The 18,456-nt window shown below is 34.0% G+C and overlaps 2 protein-coding genes across 7 annotated transcripts in view; one reads left to right on the top strand and one right to left on the bottom strand.

Moving 5' to 3' along the window:
• Positions 1–3,472: 3,472 nt before the first annotated feature.
• Positions 3,473–7,004, bottom strand: LOC149911370 (uncharacterized). The gene is made up of 7 exons (XM_090105774.1): positions 6,765–7,004; positions 6,173–6,280; positions 5,601–6,088; positions 5,338–5,440; positions 4,695–4,790; positions 4,215–4,370; positions 3,473–3,562 (listed from the first exon to the last, which is right to left on the bottom strand). The coding sequence occupies exons 1-7, from the start codon at positions 6,981–6,983 to the stop codon at positions 3,506–3,508; spliced, it is 1,227 nt and encodes a 408-aa protein (XP_089961900.1). The 5' UTR covers positions 6,984–7,004; the 3' UTR covers positions 3,473–3,505.
• Positions 7,005–14,698: 7,694 nt separating this feature from the next.
• Positions 14,699–18,456, top strand: part of Mical (Molecule interacting with CasL) — a 44,411-nt gene continuing 40,653 nt past the window's right edge. For 5 of the 6 annotated variants that reach the window (XM_090105758.1, XM_090105743.1, XM_090105750.1 and 2 more), the window contains exon 1: positions 14,699–14,826. The gene's annotated coding sequence lies outside the window, so the exon portion shown is untranslated. The other variant, XM_090105735.1, reaches the window with a different exon arrangement.

Here is an 18,456-nt window from a genome sequence, read left to right as displayed (position 1 = left end):
TTGATCTGTCTAAGGCTTACGATCGTGTTTCTTACGAAAAGCTATGGGAAAAACTAAGATATCTTGAAGTTCCTTTTGAGATTGTTAGTGTTGCAATATTGGTATAACAACCAGTTTAACTCAGTCAGATGGGCGGGGGAGTATTCTGATAGATATGTATTGGAGTGTGGCCTTAGACAGGGCGGCCTGACGTCTACGACACTTTTTAACATATATGTGAACGAGCTGATTGATGAACTCAGCAAGACTGGTATCGGGTGTTCTATCGATGGACTAACTATAAATAATCTTAGTTACGCGGATGATATGGTCTTGCTGAGTCCATCGATTGGTGCTCTCAGGCAGCTCATTAAAATTTGTGAGTCATATGCAGCTTCTCATGGTCTAGTATATAATGTAAAAAAATGCGAACTTCTTGTGTTTAAAAGTAAGGGAGTCCCTGTACATGACATACCACCTGTGTATATTAATGGCAGTCCTCTTAAACAAGTAGTTGAGTTTAAATATCTAGGGCATATTGTGACAGAAGATATGAATGATATACAAGATATTGAGAGGGAGCGTAGGGCATTGGCAGTCCGCTGCAATATGCTAGCACGGAAATTTGCTCGTTGTTCTCCACAGGTTAAAGTTACTTTATTTAAAGCGTACTGTCAAACATTTTATACTTGCAGCCTATGGCTATCTTTTACGCAGCGGGCTTACAATGTCCTACGTGTACAATACAATAATGGCTTTAGGGTACTATTGGGGCTTCCGCGCTTCTGTAGCGCGTCTCAGATGTTTGCTAATTGCCAGACCGACGATTTTTACGCGATAATGAGGAAAAGGGCAGCATCTATGATGAGGAGAATGCGTGAGAGTTCCAATGGTATTCTGAAGACATTAATTGAGAAAGTAGACGGTCCATTCCTTAAGCGGTGGGCAAATTTACATTGTATGCAATATAATAATTATGATAATGGATAATTTTTAATGGTTTTAATCTTGTTTTTTAATTGTATGATTTTGATTTGTATGTAATTGAATTATAATTTATGTATTACTAACATAGTTTGTAAGTTTAATGTATACTAACACAATTATGGATAATTATCTGAAAATAAATATATATTATTATTATTATTATGTTTCTCATCTCCATAATACTCGGGTACCACCAGAAGGACAGTACCCGGATCTTTGGAAGGCTTACGTGGGGACACGGATCCAACACGCAGAGGCCCTTTCGAGAATTTTAATGTGTTGTGGGACACCAGCCGCAGCCTGCCCATGACTGCACTATAGAGATACAGCCCTAGGCAGTCCGCGGCCGGTGTAGGACTATAATTGCAGGGTATGGAAATCTAATAACTGGGCTATGGATTGGGATGCTAGATGGACTGGTATTGGGGACTATGGGAAACTATGGCACCTGCCTTTCTACTAAAAGAAAGTAAAAATATGTTGGCAGGTGGTGACTCGCCCTCTCACTGTATGGGCCCCCGAAATAAGTCGCTGCAATAGTGCGACAAGGGGGCAACATATTGTGAGCAGCTAAGGGTGGAGAGGCGTCCCTGGACTTTAAACTACGATCACGCGCTCCCTGAGGGTCCAGCATCACGTGCCCACTCGCCACTTACGATTCGCATCCACCCTTCGAGCTAAAAGCTCTCGCGACTCCACTCTGGCCGGCCGGTTAAGGCAAGCCAGAGGTGGGGGTCCTGTCCTCGTCAGGCTTCACTCCGACCGACCGGTGAAGGCAAGCCGGAGATGAAGACAGGGGCCTCCCCCGGGAGCACTCGGTTCCCGCGGGGTCGCTACTCCCCGACACCCCGCCACAAGGTGTCCTGCGGGTTGACTGATTGCACGGGTGGAATATCTGTTGTCACGTAGACAACAGACATTCCAACCGTGGGCGATGGGGTCGTCACATCCCTACGCCTTATTATTATATCGTAGATTTGATCATTTCATGATATGAGTGGCCATTTCACGAAATGGTCGCATATCGTGAAATGGCCAACATAGTTTGATCAGATCGTTAAATCGTCAACGTTTCACGATTTGGTCATCCACATTTGGCCAGATCGTATAAAATATAAAGAGTCCATAAAGTATTAAAAAAATTCAGAATAACTATATTCTAAAAACTTGTTTAATGTCATTAAAGTAAGTGCCGCGGCAGCGGCCGGCGAATGCCAGAAGCGAATCGTTTTTGCAATAGAAAACAGTTAGGTTAGGTTAGACTTTGATAAACAACGCACGAGCCGAGCGAGCAAAGCGAGCGTGCCGCGGCAGCGGCCGGCGAGTGCCAGAAGCGGATCGCTTTTTAAAAAACAAACAATTATAATAATATAGTAGTAGTTTTTTAAATTATTTTATTTAAGTCGCATTTTTTCTTAAATACATATAAGATATCCACATTTTCCATAGTACTCGTACCTCTTCGTCGTAAATTCTTTGCTATGACTTTCTTCATAATATTGTTATTAAACGAATTATGAAGTTTTTAACTGCGAATAATTTAATTTTCGCCAGCGGCCGCCATCTTATCACATAATCACAGAGCTTACAGCGCCTCTACCAACGATTAATGTAACTATTTTACGATATGATCAAATAATTTTGATCATTTCATGAAAAAACCGTGCGTTAATTGGCCATATCGTGAAGCGATTTCTTATCATTGATCTGCCCAAACCACATCATGATGTGGCCAAACTAAATTGGCCATTTCACGATATGCGACCATTTCGTGAAATGGCCACTCATATCATGAAATGATCAAATCTACGATATGACCACGACAGATAGACAGTTGAAATTTTCAGAAATATAATGTTTTTTTTTTATGTATAAGTCGGCAAACGAGCTTGCGCGTCACCGTACAGAAAGCGATGATTGGCGCCGCCCATGAACAACCACAGACTCTGGAGTATTGTGATTGCGTTGCCGGCCTTTGAGGGAGGAATACGCTCTCTTCTTGAAGTATTCTAAATTATAGTCCTTGGGAATGTAATTCTGTTGCCAGTAAATCAACAAATAATAAATCGACGTTAAGCAATGATTGGCACGGTCGTAAATTGGATTTGTCGCACTCGCGATAATAATGTAGCGCGTCCGATTCGCACTTGACCGTTTTTTTAGTTTTTAAGTACACTGAATATATACTGAAAACTTGCAGTGACGGTAAGTTAAGAGCAAACAAAAGAGCCGTTTTTCCATACATAGGTACGTAGTCCCCTGTTTCCTCCCTGGATTGTGCCACTAGAGCAATCCTATGTATTTTCGGCCCGAGCTGTAGTTGTCCCTGTCGCGCTCTACGGGGGAGGCTTGAAGCATATATAGCGCAACAGCAATAGATAATAGGAAAACCAAATTTTGAATTCTCTCACTCGATTTTATTGGCTCTTAAAAAATTATTAACGCATAATATTATTTACTATGTTTATTGTTTGTCTAAAAGAGACAAGAGTGCAATTATGTAATAGGGGTGTATAATTCTTCTATTTAAGTATTTTTTTCATTGTGTATCCATTGATCGGAGAAATGTAAAATATGAAAAGCTGGTTTTCAATATCTGAAACATAAAATAATTACCTAATTATGTAGAAATCACTTTTGTTGTTGCCTATTTGTATAATAAATTATCACAATAAAAAGGAAAGATCACAAGTACCTATTATTATTATTAAATTCAAATCAGGCTTTCAAAAAAAATTCTGTTTTTGTTTAAAAATTGAGTTTTAATAATTTTGGTCTGGTAGGTAGCATTAGAACTTCCCTATATTATGATTTTAATGAAAATAAGTCTGTTCGAACAGTTAATTGCAATTAAGTATAAAAATAAGCCTTACAAAAATGTTGAAGCGATTTTGATGATTTTTTTTATTATTTGAAGTCTGGTGCCTCACAGACCACAGTTCCCGCTTAAATTTGGTCTAGTTCTAACAATTTCAAGGTTTAGTTTTATGTTTAAGATAATTATTTTAAAAACATTACTTTTTAAGTTTTCAGTTAAAAAACCTCTCGGGGACTGCCGCGGTAAAGCTATTGCATGCTATGCCTTCAAGCCACACCTCCGCGCCCGTCGGAGTGGGGAACGTGAGATTTTTTCGTTACGGAATTTCTGGATTAGGTCCCCGCGCTCAAGGCCCGCGATAGAAGCTATGCAATAGCTTAAAAAAACAAAATACACACGTAGTTTATCCCTTTAGTTTAATTATACTTACAGCAGCCATACTCTGCACCCCGATGGGGGTTACCCCCATACAGGTGACATGCATGGTCCTTTGAACATTGCTGAAGAAAATGAACATTGTGCGTTGGTTCTTCATGTTCATGTACTGCCACGGTAAGCTGTACACGTTGTCTATTAGTTTCTCACTCTGAAAATATAGTACATTGTCCTGGTTTCGCTCGGGTTGATTCGGGTAAATAATATAGTATGTTATACGGAAGTAGGTTACTTATATAAATTTAAGAGAATTTAATTTGATGGAGTGTTTTTATATTTAGGACAAATTATCGAATCCTTTTCTTTAATAATGCATATAATTTATTTTTATACAGTCCCCTTGGATTTCACGAATCAATTTCTTTACGAGTACGTTTTTGTTATTATTTAATTTATAATTATCTACTTTAATTTATTATACTTATCTATCAAAGGTGAATATTAAACAATTATTAATGATTGTTTATTATTATACCATGGATCCAACAACTTCGAAAATAACGGATATTTCTACGAGTTGTGCCACCGAAATCAGGGTCAATGGTCCAAATCGAGCCAGCGCCTGCGTATCCTGTGAAACCAATATATACTAATATTATAAAGCAGAAGAGTTTGTTTGTTTGTTTGTTTGTACGCGCTAATCTCAGGAACTACTGGTCCGATTTGAAAAATTATTTCGGTGTTAGATAGCAAATTTATCGAGAAAGGCTATAGGCTATATATCATCACGCTTAGACCAACAGGAGTGGAGCACTGCGGGTAAAACCGCAAGGCACAACTAGTGTTTTACCTATATGTCCCGAGGCCGCTTTTTGGGTGTGGGGTAAATCAATAAATAAATAAATGGATAGTACACAATTGATTCACTGATCGATTTTCTTTAGAGATCGGTGATAAGCTTGTATTCAGACTTTTTTTTATCACTGAGAATCGAACCCAGGCCAATTTAATTAAGGATGTGGTCATGATCAACGTAAAATCTGAAGAATATAGGTAATATAATATATGTTAATTAAAAGAAACAATAAAATATTATTAGTAAAAGAAACAACAAATGTATTAATCATACGTTAATTTAGAAGTTTTTAAAGATAGAGATGGAATCAAGAACCTCTCACCAATTGCGAACATTCCAGGAGTAAAAAACAGCATCCTACCAACTGGTACAGATAATTAATACCCATCATTGGACCAAATACAGATGACATCTCAGAGACAAAACTGAGAAAAAGTAAAATTTAATAAAATTAGTTGATGTAACTAAAAGAATTTGCATTTCCTTCAAATTTCGTTTTCATCAAGGAACTAAGATACCGATATTTTTCAGTAGCAGATATACTTAAAAACTAGATATGTTAGGGTGAAATAATATAATTCTTACTTCACAATAAATCTATGATGATTGACACTCTCTTCGAGGTGATTGTGTATAAAATCGTTCTCGCGTGCATTAAAACTTTCGAAGGATATCTCCAACCGTCGGTTGTTATTTTCAATGTCAAATATAACCACATCTTTAGGGAGCGGAAAGTCATCGAGGTTCCTGCGCAATACTTCAATATGGCCGATGATTTGAAAAACCATTAGGACGAGCATTAAATCGATCGCACAGATGCAAATAGTGCAGGCGTAGGAGAAGTAGAAGTTTAAAATGGTGGTAATTATGAAGTGATCTTCTGGCTTGAAGCCGGGAAACTCGTAGAGGACAGAAAACCGTAGGGTGGTGTTCTCATCCCGTCGCGTTGTGTATGCGCCGTTCACCACGTTGTTGCAAATGGGGGATAGATTGAAGAGCACCATTCCTATCATCGTGCAAATGATCATGAGCACCGTGAAATAGTGGGACACGGTGTCCATTTTGAGGCAGATCTGTAATTTTCATAATTACTTAACATTACCTACAATAGTCTGCATTTTTAGATTTAAATATTTATATTCGTCAGTTTAACTCACATTTTTGTAATTATAACCATTATTTTTAAAATTCCTCAAATGGAATGTTTTGAAAAATTTGCGCCAAATAACTCCATAACATTTAAAGTTCGGTAAAATCACACGAGACTAGAAAAGATAAGTCAATTTAAATATTTATTTAAATAAAAAGTATCTATATTACACGCGTGTACACTACATTTTTTTATAATAATATTATCTCCTGAAAACAACAAAATACTAATGATGAAACAAGTTTCAGTTCGTCTCGTGTTCAGTTTCATTCTATATAAAAAAAAATCTTTCCTTTTTAGGGTTCCGTAGTCCGACAAGGAACCTTGGGTCGTGGGTTCGATTCCCACCCTGGGCAAATACTTGTGTGATGAACATAGATGTTTGCTCTGTGTCTGGGCGTTAATTATCTATATAAGTACATATTTATTTAAAAAATTATATAGGTATATGTATGTTTATCAGCCATCTGGTTTCCATAACACAAGCGAAAGCTTACTAGTATGGGATCAGATCGTGCCGTGTCTGAAAATTGTCCTGAATATTTATTTATTTATCTATCTGTAGTCTGTACTATACCAAGGAAAGATGAAATACTCACTAATGTTAACACAGTCAAACAAGAAGTGATACAAACGTCTCCAATCGTAAAAAAGTCTATATCCTTATTTCGACGAACCAAATAGTTGATTTCACCACAGAACACAATAAAGGCCTGTATTGGACCGTGTTTTAAGAAGTATTTAACAAAATTGGGCATTTTTTCATCCAACATATTACCAGGCCATATTCCGAAAGGATAGGAGAAGAGACGAACCATTCTTACATATTTGAGCTTTAGTGGATCACAGTCCCTGAAATTTATTACGTAATATTAATAGGAATTAAAGAAATGAATTTAGAAAATTCGTGTACAGCTGCCAGAAATAATGGGTACAATATTGAAAAAATATTTAGTTTCTCTTCTGCTTTCTCTAACATTGTAGAGAAACAAGCTAGTTAGTAAATAATTATACGACTGTTTTGCTATCAATTAAAAATCATAAAAAAAAACTATTTTTTTAACATTTTGATAGCCACTATCATTAGATTTTTAATGATTCTCAGAATAAAGTTAAATTAAAGTTAATATACCCACTCGGTTTTATTCACTTTCCCAAAGCTCATTTTGATTCGAAATCTGTTTTTCTACTGGTCATATTATTAGAACTTGGTTAGGTACACGACATAATTCGTATTTTATTATGTATTCTTAATTAAAGACCTGCCCTTATTATAATAATATGTACATAGTTGATATTACTCGGTATAAAGTAGTGATTAAGAAACACATAATTATGTTATTACCTTTTGCAATACCCACACTACCTATTTATTTTTTCACATAACATTTTTTTACTCATATTTATTTATTTTTAATTCTGCATTATACAAAATATGTGAAAACAATATTATGCAAAAATAAGTAGTATCACAGACTAATAATAACGTAGTATTATAAAAGCATAATTTGCACAAAAGGCGGCCTTATTTCTAAACAGCCATCTCTACCAGGCAACCTGGCGGGAGATGAAATGCAAGAAGATTATGGAATATACAAAAATACAAATAAAATTATCGTTATATATGTATTAATACAAAAAAATAACAATTACATGAATAGGAAATAAATTCTCCACCACGCTTTTATCCAAACAAAGTTTATCCATATGCGTTGAGTAATGGAAGTCGATCAACGATTCAATAACGAAGGCTTAAAATAGAAGCGAAGACAGGTTGAGCAAAAATAGTACACGGTAAACCGTAAAATGGGCCTACAGGAAATGGGATTTATATGCTATATAAATCAAAATTGCATGCTCCTATAAAATATCTTTTTAACAGAAATATTCTCTAATGAATCGACATTTGATATGCGACTGTGATTTAATTAGGTGACTGCGACAATGGATGCATATCACACTTTATAAATAAGTCTTTATTGTAGTGAGGGAGACAAAAACTACAAAATTAAAAACATAAAAATCTGATAAAAGTACCTACGAGTATATGATTAGTTAGGTAAAAATAAATAGTCTAAATTAAGACTAAAATATATTACAGCCGTTTAAAGAATTGAGCTTATTTACACAATATACAGATACAACAAGTAGGGAAACTTCATACAAACGTTCGAAATGGCTCACGCACACGTTTGTATTAAGTTTCCCTACTGGTTGTATCTGCATATTGTGTTATTTAGCACCATACAATATTTTACTACACTGCCATCTTCCGGTGAATATAAGAACTTACACTTATAATATGTTATTTTACAGGAGAAATTACAACCAAATTTCTGGTGTTAGTGTTACCATGATGAATGGTGTTCATTTGCTCCATTGAATATCAATTTGTCGTCCTGACAGCTACATCGGCTCTAATTTCGGTATTGATTTAATATTCGGTGGCTAATCAGGATGCTATTTAATATTTATCACGAAGCTGATAATAAGCTATCGGCTATGGCGTGCACTCGATATGCAATGATTTTTCGAATACCCCTTGTTTGATATTACTTTTGATTGGCTTTTGATTAACCAACGTTTATAGATTTTCAGACAGTCTTCGGTTAATTTTACCAATAGGTACTTACTTATATTCTTTAAAAATTTAAATTCTTTACTTTAAGCATGTCAAGCTTTTCCTAGTAATAATACCTATGCATGTAACTCAGAGCATTAAATCAACAAACAAAAAAGTTTGTTTAAGTTCGCTCAAATTCAATCGTACAACGAGTAGCTAAGTACCTATGTCTTGAAATTTTAAAGGACGAAGATCATAGAATCGCTCTAAACTACAGGCAAAACTGTGCATAAGCTAGCTAGTATGTCAATAAATAAAAAACAACATACTTACCTATATTATAATATTATTCATAATCGAATTTGTATAACTTATCTATACCCACTAATAGATAGATATTTAATGTAAGTGTAAGTACTGGGTACTTAGTCTATATTTTAATTGCAGTAAATCTCTCTAATATGTGATTATGCAGTCAATCATTTACTTAGTATGTATAAAAAAATAAATGCTAATGCTATTCTGACTTTCAACATCAATAGAAACATTTGCTATGTTCACATGTTTTACAGAATAATGATTTTATAAAGGTTAAAGCGGCTACTAACGTATCTGCCGCAAGAGTATTATAGAATAGAGGAATATATTGATATACCTACACTACAAAAATTTTTCTAGAGAGAATAAAAATAAACTGAATCTTAATAAATATAAAAAGATCGGGTGTGCCGAGCACACGTGTCAGAAGTGAAACTTCTTTGGCAGATTCTAAGATACCAGATTGGTCGCCTTATTCCATGATGTGAGGTTTTGCCATAACGCGACCTTGAAATTTTAGTCTCAACGTGCCTAAAAAAGTTGCACTTCAATAATTCAAGTATCATCATCATCATCATCATCAGCCCATATACGTTCCCACTGCTGGGACACGGGCCTCCCATGAGGGTACAGGCCATAATCCACCACGCTGGCCAAGTGCGGGTTGGCGGATGACACATGTCGTCGAACTTTTGATTCTTCGACATGTCGGTTTCCTCACGATGTTTTCCTTCACCGTTCGAGCAGTGGTGATGTTACAACATGCGCAGATAAATTGAAAAATCAATTTATTTCCTGCGTGCTCGCCCGGTCTCGAACCCCGGACTATCGATTCAAAGTCCGAGATCTCACCACTGAGCCACCACTGCTCGAGTATAAAGACACAATAATACTTGGTCTTGAATATCAGGCTAAAACTATTCCTACTAAATAGAGTAAAAGTAACCTGGCAAAATCTAAAACTATACCAACTTAACTACAAATTTTTTTAAGACGATCCTTTTTGTAAGCTGGTATTTACTAGGTAGTTATTATTTTAGGGATTATATAAAAATTTAACTAAATAATAAACTATTTGTGAGCATCGTCAAAATAAGCAATTTTGAAATCGTCGCGGGCCTAAATTTTATTCCTTCAACTAGATCCTCTATCACTCTAGATATTGCCTGAAGACAATGTCTTTCTTGTATATTTATTCTTGTGGGCCACAATTGACTGAATATCGAAATAAGATCGAAATGCATTAATTTAAATTACGATGTTTATAATTTTCTACAAAATTACTTAATAAAATTAAAATATAATGATATTTTTTTACCGACCTATTTAAGTAAATTTTTTCTTTCAGAACTTGCGAGTTTTGCTTATTTTAGCTATTATGGCTATATAGCGTGATATTGAATATCAGTATGTTAAATTTCTGTTAAAATAAATTGTTAATTCCCTTCAAGTGATAATAATTATATGACCTTTAAGATGAACGCATTTAAAGAATTTATATTGAATTTTTCCACATATTACCAGCCGCACAGTTCCATCACCAAACCATACGCCGTGTGGTGAAGCTTTGGAACCATTTACCACTTATTTGTCCTTAAAAGACCAGCTAAGCAACAGTAACACTACCATTGTTACAAGTGTTTATGGGCAGTAGAAACCACTTAACATTTGGTGGCTTACCTGCCCTTTTTTAGAAAAAATATGTAATATTTGTATACGTAGTATATTATTCTTAGTCTGTGGTAATATGTAATTAAGAACTGGGAAACATTGAGGAATGACATGATATTGATGTGATTATGCCAAAAATCATTGTATGATGTGGTGTAACAAATGAAATGCATAGTCTAGTTATATTAGTATGCTTTATTATATTTTGCAATATAAAGATTTACAGTTATTTAAGAAAGAAAGGAAAACAGTACAATGAAATGTGAACAACAAATACATGAAGTAATCCTTGAAAATAATATAACAGAATAAGAATATCTATAGCCCTTGAAGAAAATGGTAATAGGAATGGTACAGGGATATTACCACGATGTCTAATAACAGTATTATTTCTAGTGTGAGCAAAATAATGGCATCAGACAATCTATACAGTGTTGTCATTTTTCCATACTGGAAATAATACTGCTTTTTTTGTGTGGTATTCCTCCATGTTAGCCAGAAGGGCTGCTGTATCTTAACACAGATGCGTGGGTGAACAGAAGGTTCAACTTGATAGCGACAAACGCAAGGGCGCCCCCATTGACGTGGGGATCAAGAACCTCGACAGCTTGGGCTATTACTTGAGTGGAGGAGGCCGGAATGACCGGACTTGGTCGGGTAATACTGCTTTAAGTCATTTTGGTATGGACGCTGGTTCCACACTTATACTGTGGAACAATAGAACCAACTTATGGCAGTTCTAACACACATAACTCATTTACTAAATGCAATTGCATAGTGTCTAAACTCATTTTAACTTGTATATCCTAAGTTAAAATCATAAAACTTTGTTTGTATTTCTTTATGACAAAAGGGAGCAATTAATTTATATGATTTTCTATTTGGGGCTAGATTTTATAGCAATGAACTTCTATGGAATTTTCATTGACAAATCACTATGTAGTATAAAACAAAGTCGCTTTCTCTGTCCCTATGTCCCTTTGTATGTTTAAATCTTTAAAACTATGTAATGGAAGAGGAAGGTTTTAGTATACAATTTATTAGGTTTTAGAAATGGCGGGCGAAGCCGAGGGTGGTAAACTAGTATCTATATAATTTAATATTTATAAAAACATCTGTATCATTAACAAGAGAGATACTATGTTATGATTTTTGTGTCTAAATAGTATGAAGGCTAGTGAGTGACATGGGCTATTACCAGTATGCAACATTGCAATCCCATGAGAATTTCCTTACAAGATGCAGCAGGTGAAGCTCTGAAGGGAATTTTTTAATTGTGCTATTGGGATGTCCACCATTGATGATACCTGAAGATATTAATTTAAAAAATTGGATTAATTATTCATAGACACACAAATAGTTTATGATCTAAATGAGAATTAACTTCTATGCAATGGCATAACTACTAAGGGGATACGTGACAGTGCCCCGAGGCCCTCAACTCAGGGGGCCGTAAAATCCTTACTAGAAAATCTCAATCGAACTCAACTTTTGAAAATTTCTCCCATTTTCAAAATAAATATGACAGGTGGTAACTCAAGTTTAAATCATAGCAACTCAGTTTGAGAAATTCCAAAGTTGTAAAAAGCGATTTAGAAATAGATTGTATAGAAGACCCGTTACAAAAAACAATCTATACCAATATTAAATTTGGAGTCTATTTTGATGTTGTACTAACCATTTTTACTAAATGCATACGGATGTATACACTGTATGTATACCAAAGTAGTCATTTGTTATAATTTTTGCCTGACTGTCTGTCTGTTTGAACCGGCTAATCACAGGAACCGCAGGGTGAAACCGCAAGGCGCTGCTAGCCTGCTCGTCAATTGTCAAACATAAATGCAGCTAAATTACCTCGAGTTTGGCCTGCTGGTTATTCAGACCGTTTTCGCCATTCGGTTATTGTTTTGTTTATAAATTATGTATATTTTCCTTCATATTATCAAAATATATTTGATTTTTAGGAATTGAATCATTCCGGCTACATATTCGTTCAATATTATAATATTATAGTGGTTGCAGAAAGCAATAAACATATTGTTGTTTTTTTGTTATATTATTCTTCCTCTATTTATTAAAAGCTCAACGCTTCACCCAATAACGTCTCCGCCAATGTCCAGTGTAATTTTCTTATTGTTGTTTCCTGTTTTTCAGAATTACAGATATATTTTCTTAAATTTTAGTTTTGTTTATTTATTAAACTGTCAATTTGTCAAAAACGTTTTGTACGTTTGTTTTTGGAGTTTTTGACACGGTACAAAAGTACATAGCAAGCGCCAAGCAATCATGTCTCTAATTTGCTTTGTGACAGTGTCAGTGTGGTGACTGGTGACAGTGCTCTGTGATCATGTCAACTGGTAGGGGCATAGATAAAAAACGGTCACCATGAAGTTTTAACCGACTTCAAAAAGAAAGGAGGAGGTTCTCAATTCGGCCGGTTTATTTTCTCTATGTATGTACACCGATTTCGCCGAGGTTTCTAAACCGATTTACGTGATTCTTATTTTGATTGATGCAGAATAGTTTCGAATTGGTCCCATAATAATTTGATTTGGATAGGCCAACTAGTTTTTACTTAAGAGCATTTTTGTCTGATCTCGATGACTTAAATTGAAATCTATCTCATCATAATAATATGTAGTAAATAATAATATCAAATCTTATTTATTGAAGTGAAAACTTCTTTAGCGGCGTTGAGCACTTTTTCTGTAATGGATATAAAATCTAAGGCCCTTCGCTCATGGAGCTACTCAAAAAGAACTAGTCACAAACTCAAATTACTAACGAGTTGCCTGAGCGTCACAGCCCATACATGTTCTATGGAGATTCGCACACGACGCGACTAGTTACTAACTGGTAAGTAACGCGTTAGCAACCAATCACGCGCGACACGTCGTGCCGGTCTCCACGCTACTGGTTTCCCGAGTTTCTTTGTTTTTTATGATAAAAATGAACGAGCAAATAACAGAAGTGACTGAAACCTTATAACTTGAGTAGCTTTGTATGCGAGATACAATTTGTAACTGGTTTGTAATCGTAATTACTGATTAGTTCAGTCATTTTTGAGTAGCTCCATGGAGCTCTCATGGAGCTACTCAAAAAGAACTAGTCACAAACTCAAATTACTAACGAGTTGCCTGAGTGTCACAGCCCATACATGTTCTATGGAGATTCGCACACGACGCGACTAGTTACTAACTGGTGAGTAACGCGTTAGCAACAAATCACGCGCGACGCGTCGTGTCGGTCTCCACGCTACTGGTTTCCCGAGTTTCTTTGTTTTTTATGATAAAAATGAACGAGCAAACATTGACAAGTGACTGAAACCTTATAACTTGAGTAGCGTTGTATGCGAGATACAATTTGTAACTGGTTTGTAATCGTAATTACTGATTAGTTCAGTCATTTTTGAGTAGCTCCATGAGCGAAGGGCCTTAAACTCGCGTCAGGACACGTGACCTGATCGAAAAAGCGTTAAGACGAACACCATTCCAAAAATATATCAAACATGCTCAACGTTAATAATCAAGTTTTCCCTTCTACCGGCACTCCCGGAGTGCAACCCGTCTTTTTTTTTACTCTTCCGTTTTCGAAGTTGGTTTTTTTAACGTAGTTATTTTTATGTTTGACTTAAGTTTCACATGTATCGGTAAAAAATATTTAAATTTAAGTAATAAAAGCAAAATCCTAATAGCACGTCCTAATAGGCTTCATCTATCTGAATGACAATATTATAATATGTGTAGGTACACTATGTTTATTTAAGTTTATTTTTACTTAGTATATGAGTCTTTGAGTTTTGTTTAATAGATTTTTATTGTTACTTTTCAACGCTTATAGTTAATCCGAAGAATTTTATTAGCATAATTTTCGTAATTTTCAATAATTTTGTAACATAATATCCCAATAATATCCACTTATCATATTTATAAAATGGCAATATAATATTATCGTGCCGTTTTAATTTTCGGGAGCAGTGAGCAGTCATAATTTGCGGCAACACTCGTCTGTTGTCTGTGCTGCGGGCTGCGGCCTGCGACAAAAGTGAAGAGAGGATCGCGATGAAAGTTGGGTGGAAGACAATTTGATTTATTTGTAAATTGCTAGTGAGTATTGAACAATTTTCTAAATAGTGTTTAGTTGATAAATGTACCTTGTGTGTAATTGTTGTGTCGTGTTCATACTTAATTAAGATGGTGTAACATGAACCTATATTTAACTATTTCTATATACCCACCTACTTAGGTACGTTTGGATAATTATATTTCAATGTTGATATTTCTATTTATTGTTCTTATTGTTTGGTTTTATATTACAAAGATGATTCATTAACGAAGATATAAATTATTCGTCAAGAGGTGATAAACAGATGAAAGGATTCTATTAATATCAGTCCATTCACCCACTTGTAAGTTTTTAGACACCTACCTATCTACGTAATATTTATAAAAGCCGTTAAGGATACAACAAAAAGTTATATTTTAAACAAAGTAAAAATTTGCGAAAGTTTACGTACATAAATAACTCGATAAAAGTTAATAATACGACATTAAAGTTTGATTATAAGTATAAATTAGTATTGTTAAAATATAAACATCGACATTATCTTTTAATTGGAAACAATTACCGATATTCAATGTTAATTTATAGTGTTGATTGCGAAGTTTTAATGTTGGTGCTTTTATTGCACTTGCCCATAATAAATGTAAACTTGTAAACAATGGAACATGTTGTTGAACTTGTTGCCAAATTCAGATTAACGTTTTTGTGCTCTAATACTTTGAGTGATAAATAAAAGTTGTTTTTCTGATATAAAAAAAGAAAGAAAAGAAGGAATAGTTAATTCCTGATTTCATTTTTGTTATAACCTTTGTCTGGACTATACTTTTTTCACAATCAATAACATAACATTGAGACACAAGTCTTATGAGAAAGGAAGGAAAACTTACTGTGATATTTTATTGTGAAATTAATATCAAAATATGAATTTTCATGACAAATTAATTACTTCTAATATTTCTGCAGGTAAATCATTTCATACAAACAAACAGACTCACTAGTTAATACCTATGTAGCAACAAATCCTTTTTAACATGCATTCTCAAAATGTACCAGTGTCTTTATCATTTAACTCGTATATTTATTTTCATAATACATAACAGATCTGCCCCCCTAGTCAAGTGGCTTTCTGTTAGCGTAGCGTTCAATAGAATAGACTACGAATGTATGAGATTGACGTAGGCTGTAGATAAACGTATCTACAGCTTACGTCAATCTCATACATTCGTAGTCTATTCTATTGAACGCTACGCTAACAGAAAGCCACTTGACTAGGGGGGCTGAATTCAGAACTGGAAATAAACTTTACCTAGTACAGAAATAAAAAACACAACACATAGAAGTGTGTACATCTTTTTGCTGAGAGAGATTTAATCCAGTATTTCCTTATTGTATAATACACATAAGCTTCTCTGAATCAATGCACTCATTATATTTTTTTTACTATTCACTTGAATGAAGGTGTTGTAGAAACTATTACATTGTTTATTCTATCTTTATGTTATATAATAGTATAACGACCGTCTCCTTGGTACAGTGGTTGACGCGTGAGCGTAACACTGAGGGGTTCTGGGTTTGATTCCCGGTGGAGACGATAAAAAAATGTCTCGGTCTGGCAGGACACAGATGGCTGATCACCTACTTGTCCCTAAATAAATTCAATCAGTGAAACAGATGTATAATGCATCTGCCCCTTACCCCACTAGGGGACATGGGATTTCACTTATGTTATATAACAACAGATTCCCTAAATGGAAAATTCTAAAAATACATATTGAAATTTGTAAATAAGTTGTATTTACTTTATACAGTAACTTTTTGCGTCATTATGATTGTGGAAAAGTAAAAGCAGACATAAATATTAGCTACAATGTTTTGTGATAAATAAAATATAATTAATGTTTTCGTTATTCAAAATTAAGTTAAATAATAAACAAAAATAAGTATTTTCGTGAAACAAGAATGAGTACTATGACAATAAAAGGATCAAATGTAATGTTACGTTTTTAAATCAAATAAGTTTTTGCCTTGGTTTTTTAATGATCGAGATTATAAAAACAAGGATGTATTTTAGCAACATTATTTCCAAATGGAAAGTGTTTGAGTTTGATAACCTATATAACGGAATCCGGCCTCCGAGGAAGAGTCTGTGGGTATCTATGCAAGATTTCCCCACTTAAAAAAAATTTGACCTATATCACTGACATTTTCCACATTGGAATTAATACTGTTTTGGACATCACAGTACAGGGGTAGATCATTATAATGACAGATTGGAGGTTCAAATTATATTAACTTAAGTTCTAGAGAAATGTAGTAAAATTCCGTTGATCCTATTGTGCGATCAAATTAAATTTCAGACAACAAATAAAATTAAATGAAATTACGGTGTTTATAAGAAACTTAAATGTTAATTCTTGTCTGTGTTAGAATTCAATATTTTTGGTTTAATTACAATAACGGTAATTAACATTTTCAGAATTATTTAGCAGGTAAAAATTTTATGTATGAAATTTTTTTAGTAATGAAATTTTATAGCTCTAATGAAAGCTAGAAAATGTATAAAAAATAAAAGTTTTAATACAATGAACTATTTTAACTGCATGCTGATTGAACATAAAAATGTTCAACTAACTGTAACTTACTATATCTATTTATTACTGTATGCACAATACATAATAAAATCAATATTTAACCACTTTTTTCTTAATTATGCCATTCTAATTAATTGAATACTTACACTTAACTAAATGACTAATTATGAAGAAATATGAATTGCAGAAATTACTAAGAGATGCATTTTAGAATAACTTTCTGTTACAGACTTTCACTGTAATGCAAATATGTTAATATTTTAAGTATAATTACGATTTAACCACCACTTTCTCTGAATGTTTTAGTTTATAATTGAATTTTGCAGAACATTTATTTTTAATGACAGAATTTTATATAGAGGTTATCTATTTTTTAATTCTTGGATAACAATTAAAAAACCATTACCTGTTATTATAATAACTAGGTCAAATATTTGTTCCAGTTATTATGATTTTAAATTAAACTAGTTCATGTATACTTTAATTACTATCAAAGATATATAATATATGATAAATAAAAACAATACCTATTAACATATTTTTTGTAACCCAAACAAATGAGTAATATTTGATTTTAAGGTCACTATTAAAATCCAATTTAATTGTTTCAATCTGTTTAGTTTAAAAAGTATTATCTAGCCGCTCTGTAATCGCCGGGATTAAAATATAACCTATCTTTGTTTTTAAGTAGTTTTCTAATGTTAAATATAATTTTAACAATCCATCAATCTACTTTCGAATTAAATTAATACAGACAAACAACCTCCTCTGTTAATATTGTTAATATGTATAATGCGTATTAGTATGGATAGTTAGATACAGCTACATTGGAGCAATATTGCACCAAGTTCCTCTCACAGCTGAAGGCCGTGTTACCTGATAGTATTGCGTTTCAGTTCATTGGGAATTGAAGGTCTATACTTAAGGTTTCAAGTCCTTAACCTAAGGTTCTGTTTACGTTCTTAAGGCACAGGATTGGGTTTAAAATTGAGGAATTACTGACAAAACCTAAAGTTTTGAAAACATTCCATTTTTTGGTCAGGATCATAAACAAAAACTTCTGTAGTTCCTGAAACAGTACAG

This window comes from Colias eurytheme, chromosome 1 (assembly GCF_061535395.1).
Source record: "Colias eurytheme isolate Ceu_HAF_F1 chromosome 1, ilColEury1 Martin Lab GWU primary, whole genome shotgun sequence".
NCBI classification, from domain to species: Eukaryota; Metazoa; Arthropoda; class Insecta; order Lepidoptera; family Pieridae; genus Colias; species Colias eurytheme.
Note: the sequence above shows the minus strand (reverse complement) of the source record. Positions and strands in the feature narration are given on the sequence as shown.